The sequence below is a fragment of the Amphibalanus amphitrite genome, unplaced genomic scaffold (assembly GCF_019059575.1).
Source record: "Amphibalanus amphitrite isolate SeventyFive unplaced genomic scaffold, NRLGWU_Aamphi_draft 000024F_arrow, whole genome shotgun sequence".
In the NCBI taxonomy this organism is placed as follows: domain Eukaryota; kingdom Metazoa; phylum Arthropoda; class Thecostraca; order Balanomorpha; family Balanidae; genus Amphibalanus; species Amphibalanus amphitrite.
In genome coordinates this window covers 1582362-1592500 of record NW_024881520.1, presented here as the reverse complement: position 1 = coordinate 1592500, position 10139 = coordinate 1582362, and the positions used below count along the sequence as shown (strand labels likewise).

General features: G+C 52.8%; 1 protein-coding gene across 2 annotated transcripts in view; it reads right to left on the bottom strand.

The window, feature by feature from the left end:
* LOC122393442 (serine/arginine repetitive matrix protein 1-like) overlaps positions 1-9584 on the bottom strand; it is a 33056-nt gene extending 23472 nt beyond the window's left edge. Inside the window, exons 1-2 of one of the 2 annotated variants that reach the window (XM_043389462.1) lie at positions 9476-9584; positions 770-2850 (exon numbers count right to left, since the gene is read on the bottom strand). In XM_043389462.1, coding sequence (XP_043245397.1) covers positions 770-2797 — 2028 coding nt within the window. In that variant the 5' untranslated portion in view covers positions 2798-2850; positions 9476-9584. The remainder of the gene's footprint in view (positions 1-769; positions 2851-9475) is intronic. The other variant, XM_043389469.1, reaches the window with a different exon arrangement.
* Positions 9585-10139: the final 555 nt, after the last annotated feature.

The window sequence follows — 10139 nt, the reverse complement described above, 5'->3', positions numbered from 1 at the left end:
AGCGCTTTACAGTGGCCTGCCTGCCGCCTTCGGTGGCTTTTCAATGACCGTTTCCGTTTGTCTGACGCCACTGTATAGTGTCTTCGCCGCCGACCTCTCTCACTAGAAACCATTGTCTTTCAACTCCCGGACTGCGGTGCTCCCATTGCGCCGACAATCCGGCTGACCTACCGTCCCTGGTGACCGGGTCAGGCCGGCGAGGTCACATTCTGACCGCAGGGTCGCCGCGCACAATGGTGGCGCTGTTTTTGTTGTCGGCTAGAGCGGGCGCTGAGCGCTCTCCGATGCGTTCTCGGCCTAGTGCGAGTGTTTTTGGGTCGGAGACGCACTAGGTGAGGCGGTTCATAGATTGGGGCAGGGCTGGAATTCAGAGAGGTCGACCGGTCGAGTAACCGGTTCGATCGAGTTGATCAGAAAGCGTCAGACTTTCTCCTAAACTGCTGGCATGCCGTGGGAGAATAGATCGTTTATTAATTGGTGACAAGTCCCGTTAAAATATTAGAAAACAATGGGAAATCAAGAATAATGTGTAGCTGTAAGGAATCATGACAGAAATGCGGGTTTCACTCGTTAGAATATCACACATCTTAAGACAAACGGTAGAAATGTTTTCCAAAAATGAAACGAAGTGCTTCATTAATCCATGTAAAATTGTTTCTGTCTGGGGAGCATTCTAATGTTGTCATACATGCATAAACCGACAAAAATCGTCTTTTCTCTGCTACTATTCTAAAACATTCCAAGAGTGCTCTCTTTCCGCGGTACTCACGTGCAGGTCCTTATCGTAGCTCTGATGTGGCGGAGATATCCGGCGACCGTCTCGCCGCTCGGACGGCTCTGGCCTGCCGCTCTCCAAGAAGTGGGCCAGGAACTTGTCCCGCTGCCGCAGCATCTTCTCCTGCTTCAGCCGGTGGCCGTCCTGGATGGCGATCTGAACAACATCGTGACGACTCCGGGTGTCCGGCGTCGGGCTCGCCGAGTCGGCCTCGTCGCTGCCGCGGTACTCAGTGTATCGGGCCAGACGCGCGTCCGAGGGTTCATCCCGAGTAGCATCGTAGATGAATTTAATCTTGATTCGTTTCTTGTTGTCTCCCTGGCGGTTAGGTGATTCTGAGGAGCGCTCGCGGTCGGAGCGATCGCCGCCTCTCTCGGCGCGTTGTTCTCGCCTCCGCTGTCTCTCCAGGGTGGTCGCGTCCCCGGGCCGAGCGCCGTCACGACCTCCGCTGACCTCTCGGGTCACATGACCGTTGACCTTGCGCGAGATCTGGCTGTTATGCTGGCGGTGCCGCTCGGCTGAAGGCTCGCGAGAGGGTCGGCGTGGAGCTTGGCGCTTCTCAGTGACACGTGTGACCGGTCTCGGCTCCGCGGGCCGGCGCTCGCCGTAGAAGTACCGCTCTGGGGAGCTGCTCCTGCTGCGGGGAGCGTGCAGCGCCGGTGGAGGGGTAGCCTCGTGGCTCTGACTACGGCGCCGCTCGGTGGGCGAGCCGTCCCCACTAGACGTGTGGCTGCCGCTCACCGAGAGCCGAATCACGTTACTGGAGAACTTCCTCGGCACGCTGTAGTGCTGCTGTCCTCCACTGCCACCGCTGCCGCCGCTGCTACTGTTGCGAGGTGTTGTGTAGTGCGGCGGCTCGACGGGCGGGGGCGGTCGCGGCGGAGGCGCTTCCTCACCGCCGATCTGGACGATGCTGGAGCCATAGCGACCCCGTCGCACCTCTCCGGTCTCTCCGGGCGGCAGGACCGGCGGCGGCGGTGACATGGACCCCGACACGCGCTGCGACGTCCAGCCCGACTTGTAGGCCGGTGAGCGGGAGCGCTGGCGAGCGATCTTCTCGATAATGTAGCGACTGCGGTCCTCGACAGTCTGAGCTCTCTCGATGAGATCGGCGTCGCGACGGCCGATATAGCTGAATCCGCGCGGTCGGTACGGCTCGACGGGCTGCCGCTCGGGCCGAGGAGGCACCTCCGGGCGAGCCCGCTCCGGCCCGGTGATCACCTGCGTGTAGATGACATCACCTCCGCCGGGAACTGGGCTGAAACCGGAGGGGGTTTGACTGGATGAGTCGACCACGCGAGGGTAGGAGTCCCTGTCTGAAGACGACAGCCGCTTTATCGGGTGGTGCAGGGTGCGAGGTGGATCGATGTCCTCATCGTCGAAGTGCTTGCTGAACACCTTGTTGCCGTGGTGGTGGATGCCGTTCACGAGGCCGGATTCTGACCCACGCCGGTGACGTCCGCCCATCGCCTCGTCCTTGAGCAGGTTCACGTTGTTGAGATGCTGCGTCGAACCACCAATAGGTTTCGCCAAGTCTCCTACCTTCTTACTAGCGAACTGTCCAGCCTTGCCCCGCTTCAGACTCTCCGCCTTGATGAGGTTGTTCTTCACATGATCCGAGTCAACCACCTTCGCCTTCTGCGGCGCCGTCGGCAGGGTGTTAGTACTCCGCGACTTCACTCCGTTCTTGTTGTTCTTGAGCGCCTTCAGCGCCACTCGGTCCAGAGAGCTGAACCCTGATCCGGTGCTCTGCCCGGAGACGGTACGTCGCACAGGTTCCTTCCTCAGCCCGTTGTTGACCGGATAGGGCGTCGTGCGCACGTCACACCGCACTGAGTCCAACTCTCGGATGATCTGCTGTGCCTGTCGCTCGAGCTCGTCGGCGCTGGCGGGCGGCTGTTCGCGGCGCACCAGCGTCGGCTCCGGCGCGTCGACAGAGCGGCCGCGTCGGGTTCGATGCAGCGCGGCGGCGCGCTCCTGTCTCGGCAGGGTCGCCGCCGCCGGCGCCAGCTGCGTGGACATGACGTCAGACGGCGGCCGCAGGCATCACCGGCCGAGCGGCGGTCCTCAGCGGTCTGTGGGACAGAGAGATAGGTGTCAATGGCATGGTCTACTGCGGACAGAATAATTCGTCGGCAGACTACTATGGATAGAGACGACTGTGCGCTGGCTGTGTCACAGCTCATGAAAAATTGAACTCGAGTTGTAGGACCTATTGGTAACTTAGGTATATTTGGGAAGTTTGCTAGAAAGCATAAACGTTTTTTCTCTTAAATTTAGCTGGCGCCGTGATAACATGAACGTGCTGGTTTTCTCAGTCTGAGTTCAGGTCTTGGAGGCACGATAGTTGTCTTAGTAAGCAAGCAAATAACTAAGCCAAGTCTTTTATGATTATTCCAAGCTAGTAAATTTGTTCTTATACCTAATAACCCAAAACTGAGTTTCTAAGGAATCCCGTTGGGAAGCGGTGGCAGCGCGGGTCAGAGGTCTGACGCTCGGTCTCAGACACACTGTCGGTGAAACGAGGTCGGTGGGCCCGCCCAGGTCTGTGTGACCCCGACCGGCTCCAGTACGGGTCACCGAGCTGAGCCGCGCTCCGTCCCTTTCCAAGCCGCTCTCGTGACGGTATGGGAGCCCGTTCCTTGTGCAAGTGCGTGTGTGCACGGGACGTATGTGCACGCTCTAAGGATTTGCACAATAGGCGTCAGCCTGGCTGGGGGCCCGGCGGCTGAGTTGAAGTGTTTGTTTGTGAAGTTGTGTCTTTGTCCGTGTGTGGGCATGTGTGTAACCTCATGCATTATAGATGAGGCTCGTGTAACTCTGTGGCGAGGGTGGTGAGGGAATCAGAAAAGTCTATTGAGGAAGGGGTGGAGAGGGGTGCAGTCGAATTCGATGTTTTTAGTGTGCTGATACGGCATCAGCACCGCAAAACGTAGCGATCACGGGCACCAGGCGCCGTGAAAACAGAACAATCACGGTTCCGTGCTACCCTCCCGTCTGCCCCAACTGTAGACCGGAGCCGCCCGTTACTCTACTCCGACCCGCCGCCGTCGTCTGGCCACTGATTACGCTGGGAACGCCGCCGTCTGAGCGAATTTCACGGCATTTCGCCACCAGTTTTACACAATCACCAAACAGTGGGCGCGCCTGATGGAGCGCTGGCCGGACTGATCGCGCCGACAAAGTGTCTACCGAGGCGTCGAGGGCGGTTATTATTGTCTGAGAAGTGTTGGTAGGACCCAATACACTTAGGAGCTGATATCTGCCATCTGTTAGCTGTTATTTCTCAGACTCGTTCCTCCTCTCTTGCCAATCTCCACCTACACATGACTTCTCGTAGTGTCCTTCCGTCGTCCCTCTATGTAACATCCATTCTCTTATGTATCATCCCCGTCCCTCCTGACAAGCATTCACCCCTTCCCCCCATCCCTCAGCCCGTCCCTCCTCCTTCCCTCCTCCATCCCTCCTCCTCCCTCCCCTCCAGCTCCACCGGCGGCTGATTGGCCCAGCTCCCGCCGGCGTTACGTGCCGTCACGTCACGCCGCTCGAGTCACGCTCTCGGCCGTCATGCACGCGCCGGGCCGCCCGCTGCGGTCCACGCGCCGGCGGCGGCGGGCGGGCCAGTGTCACCGTGCATGAAATAATTCTAAACGCCTCTGTCTGCCATCAAGGAGTTTTTATCCCAGTCGTGTTATTATGTCGGCGTCTTGAGATTCGGCTGGTGTCTTCTGGTAATAATGGTTTTGGTGATCGATCTTTTCCCTACAGGCGAAGTTCAGTTCTTTATAGTTTGCTTAGTAAGTAAGGGCAAAGCAATATTAATCACGAAGGAATACGAACTGTTCAAATTTCCGTCAAATTCCGTTTGCAGTGGCTGCGTCACGACACCCCCAAACAATGGCACGTAGTGGTGCCCAGGCCGAGCAACCGAGCAATATCGCTACCCACGCCGAGCAGCCCCGTGTGTGGGGCCCAGCCTCGGCACACCATCATCGGGTGCCCTTCAGAGTGACACGCACAGGCCAGCCAGGGCACAACATGGAACCAATTTCGCCTACCAGTGGCATACAGCTACTCCTACATGAGGAGAGGCAAGGTCGAATCTGAGTGATGATGATGATGATGATGCTTGGGTTTCAGGGGCGGACTGCATCAGCCATAGGCGCCCTCAACTGCATCTGCAGCTCTTGGTCACAGACTCACATGTCCAAATGTCACAGCTCACAGTACATCGATTTAAAGCCAATGCCAGGTTATTAACAGATTATGCTTCTGTGTAATACTCTCGCGGACCTGCACCCTAAGGTGAGAGTCCTCCAAGTCCACACAGGCCGATCATCACACGCAGATGACCTCACTCACGTTCACAGTCGATGAGTGACCTCGCGACACGGGAGAACTGGTTATAGTGCCGGCAGACACCCTCCCCTTGTCGCGTCGCGCCCACGTGCACCACGTATGCTAAATGCTAATCATACTCGGTACGAATTCCTGGCAGCTCTCAGAAATAAACGACAGTCCAGACTAGAGTAAAAGGCATTGAGGTAAATTGGGATAAATGTGGTAGTGCAGTTCAAACCGCAAAACATTCTTCCAGCTTTGGAATGCGATATGCTTCATTGTGCGAATATCACCTTGTAGGTACTTATCGCCATTGATCGCACACCCTCGACATTCTCGTTGATGTACATACGGAATCGGCTCGAGATTTGGACTTATTTTGTTTAAATTACTTTGTATACCATATGTGTACGTAAAGATATATGCTGCAGCGGGTAACATAAGGTCGGCACCTTTTATCGCCCGCCAGCGCCACAAACCCCACGCTCGGTACTAGGCTTGGGGTCAACACAGCGTGTCCAACCTTGACCCACAGCTCTAATCTGTTCGGGACTGTGAGCAGCAGACACTATAACGCACCCCTGCTATGCAACGGCACATATTGCCTTCCTGAACATACATTCCCCAATCAGCGCATTGTGAGCAAAGACGACGCTATGATAAATTATAAAAACATAATCAGGCAATGTTGTGAGCTATGTAGATCACTGTGCTATGCAAACTCTGAACATGCAGGTTTTTGTTCGGAACTGTGAAGTAGCCGAATCAAGAACTATGCGATAGGTATTTCAGTCGGATGCGCCTAGCATTTACCTCGCCCGGCAGTGACTCGTATCCGCATGCTGCACCAACCATGCAGCACCTCTGGGACCCGGCACAAAGCTCTGTCTGCAGCTCGCTACGTGTCGTAAACCCCAGCAACTGCCTGACCCTGACCCACAGCCTGGCGCGCCTCGCCGAGACGGCAGGGAGGGCCTCTTCCGTCCCCCCCCCCGCTCCTGGGAGGCAGCTGTCGGTACTGGTGCATCGCTGCACCTCGGCTGTCAGCTGGAAATGCGCCCGAGGGTGCCGCGGTACCGGTAGGAAGAGAAGGCCGGAGACGTTTCTGATGAGTGCAGAGCATCGTGTCTGGGAACACTAAGGAAGGCTTGAGCAGAGGTTGTACTGCACGATTCAGAGTTAAAGAGTTCCTCATTGGTTCAAACTACGGAGGCTACTGGGATTTTTCGACCGACCGGATGGTGAGCATTTGCAGTAAAATGCGGGTAGGTATTCAGATTCTATGAAGAGCAGTGGAAAGTTCAATAAACCTACGCAATAGGACACCACAGAAATACGGTCAGACTGTACGAATTGGTGTTAATTCACTGAAGAAATGTATTATGGAGAGCCGCACAAAGCTCTCGGCTGTAGATTACCATACGCGGCACATCTGCGGTCGGGAGGCGGTGCGGGTACCGAGCGGCTCGCGGTAGGGCGCAGGTGTCGAGCCGACAACTCTCACCCGGCCCGAGCCACGCACACGCGTGTCTGGCGCCCAGGGCGCGTCTCGGATGAATGTCGAGCGTGCTGTGTGCCGCTGGGGGGCGAAGAACGATACCGATACACCGACATACGCAGGCCCGATAGGCACGATCTTCTAGCCGAAACGCAACGTCTTACAATTCGATACTCACACGGCGACAGGATGAAAGGTCGGCAAGCGCCATTCCGAGACAAAAATATGCGATTTTTTCGCAGGATTACAATGGTTGCCAAGTGTTTCTGGATATATTCCTCTCATTATCCCATATGTCCGTGTCCACTTACGTGTCTGCTCAAGACACATCCTTCAATCGCTCTGTCATCAAGCATTCCGAATGAGACATGAGGAACACTAGCCGGACACACCTGACAATATGAGAAACACTAGCCGGACACACCTGACAATATGAGAAACACTAGCCGGACACACCTGACAATATGAGAAACACTAGCCGGACACACCTGACAATATGCAGAAACACTAACCGGACACACCTGACAATATGAGAAACACTAGCCGGACACACCTGACAATATGAGAAACACTAGCCGGACACATCTGACAATATGAGAAACACTAGCCGGACACACCTGACAATATGAGAAACACTAGCCGGACACACCTGACAGTATGAAAAACACTAGCCGGACACACCTGACAATATGAGAAACACTAGCCGGACACACCTGACAATATGAGAAACACTAGCCGGACACACCTGACAATATGAGAAACAGTAGCCGGACACACCTGACAATATGAGAAACACTAGCCGGACACACCTGACAATATGAGAAACACTAGCCGGACACACCTGACAATACGAGAAACACTAGCCGGACACACGTGACGCCGCTGACCACCCTCTAACCGAGACACGCGGACTGGAGACACTCGATCCACCACCGCGCAGTCCGACATTCGACCGTCCCCTCCCCCTCCCCCCATCCCACATCAAGACACGCCATCCAAAGGCACGATCCTCCGACCATTCAGTCCGGATGGACGCCACCCGCTGACACTTCCTAACCAGGACAGTTAGTTGGAAACCCAAACACGGCGCCGAAGATGCACCGGACAACCTCGGGTCTACATCTGACAGCACGTTTTGTACACACAGAAAAATATTGACACCGTTAGCGGTGTAATTGCACAGTACATATCTGAGCACTTGAGGAAAGTTAATTTAGTCCCTTCCCCGCTTAAATTACTCGCGCTTCTAAATGAACACCAGGAAGAAGGTAATAGAACACTGTTAGGAGGGTTGGGTGTTTTACTACATGTAGCAAAACACCCAACCCTCCTAACAGTGTTCTATTACCTTCTTCCTGGTGTTCATTTAGAAGCGCGAGTAATTTAAGCGGGGAAGGGACTAAATTAACTTTCCTCAAGTGCTCAGATACGTACTGTGTAATTACACCGCTAACGGTGTCAATATTTTTCTGTGTGTATTTGTTGTCAAAACATGCTGTCAAAGCGAAGCGCTTAAAGCGATTTATTTATGGGATTTGCAGTTGGATAGAGGTGCGTCGGGCGATAAAAGACCCATTAAAGTTATGCGAATTGCGATTGAATTATTGGGAGGTATTTGCGAAGATGGTAGGTTGCAGTTTGCAATAACAAGCATCTTCTTTGATATATGTTGTGATAAACGGTGACATATCGATGCATCTCGTCTCTACTCAATTTCTCTCTCTCTCTCTCTCTCTCTCTCTCTCTCTCTCTCTCTCTCTCTCTCTCTCTCTCTCTCTCTCTCTCTCTCTCTCTCTCTCTCTCTCTCTCTCTCTCTCTCTCTCTCTCTCTCTTCTTTTTCGCTGTATGACCATCCGCGCACATGTTCCCTGACATTGGGCATCTGTCGAAAACGTTTAGCGATCTGAAGTCGCTCTGACATGACCTGACCTAGCTTGACATGAAAAAAGGAGGCGACTGAACTGATCCCTTACAAAAAAAGCAAGTGAAGTACCGAGTGCTTTTTGATTACGTTAAATATGTAGTTCACCGTTGATTGTACGCTTGGGCGTGTGATAGCGCAGAGCTCGATAACAATTAGCAGGAAGAACAACACAAAGTCTATATGAATGCGGGCTTTGTCGTATATCAGGGTGCGTGTATGTTTGCTCGTTAGTGACATGCTGATTAGGCATATACTAAACAGCGTTGTGAACTGAACAATAAAGCTCATGGGTGTGCAATCAATATATATAGAGGAAAATATTGGACTACTACGGGAAAGTCATTATGACCCCAGTGATGACTTTTCTATGAATAGCTCGTAAAACAAACTCGTCATATCCTGTTGAAATATGCAGATTATAAAGAGAAATACAACAGTCTTATTCACAAACTTTGGCACCGTGTTCTTTCGACATATTTTTTGACAGGGATTAATATATTTGCTTAGGATAGGTATTAGGTAAGTCCTCCGCTGCAATCAGCCCAATATTTGCTTTTCCTAGCATCCCATCATCTAATGACCCCGAAATGCAGTTATTAGACTAATAAGGCCCTATTAAACGAAACCGATCGGCTCGTTTTATATGGGATATTTTGCCGAGTCTCGTAACAGTTTGTTAAATATTAGTCTTAACCGTAAATGAGCATTAATGGCGATGGTCTGCATATCAATTAAATAAAATTTAACGAAGACCCTTTAGTCGCGTTCTATCTAACAGGACTACCTACCTCATGTTATAATTCTATCAGGCAATAAAAAAACTACCTAACTGCTGGGTCATCACTCGTCAAAATTAAGCTCCATTGACTTTGCCACATGTGCACTATTGAAACAGCACTCGTCACAGTTTGGCGACCCGTCCCGCGGTATCACCCACCTGTTCCTCGGAGCTATGCAGAGCGTATCTCGTGCGCTGGCGCCGGGCCGCCCCCTTCACACCACCTCTCTCAGCCACGCAGCGGCGCACACTGCCGACCGACCCGACTCGACCGGCGCGCCGCCGTCGCCTGGTATGACGTCACACCTGACCTGGTGACGTCACACAGCCGTGACGGCTGGACGAAGTGATATTGATAAGAGTGAGAAACCGGTCATTGCATCTTCCTCACGAGCTGTTTGCATCATGAGCGGCGATGTTTTGATAAGAAATTTCAATGGTGTGGAAACATTACTGTTGCATAGGTTTCGCCAGTGTTGATAGAAAGGTGATATAGCACTGAGCCACTCGCCTCTGAGCTTTGTTTGCATCCCCGTTCAACACAAATGTAGGTGTGTTGCAATACTTCAATTAATTGAGCATTATGATGCTTTCGGAGTGGAGACTTTTTGTCGGTTTCAGGGTCAATTTTGCTTCTATGTGCCAGAACAAGTAATAAGTTTTAGCCTAGGTACTCCCTTTGATTTCAACTCCATTTTTATTTTAGTTTCACGTTCTATGTGATGGACAATATAACTGGTTTGACAAACATTTCGGCATTATAACATTAAAGAACTTCATATTTTGTTTCGTCGTCTTTCTTGAATGTAGACTGCCGACTGGC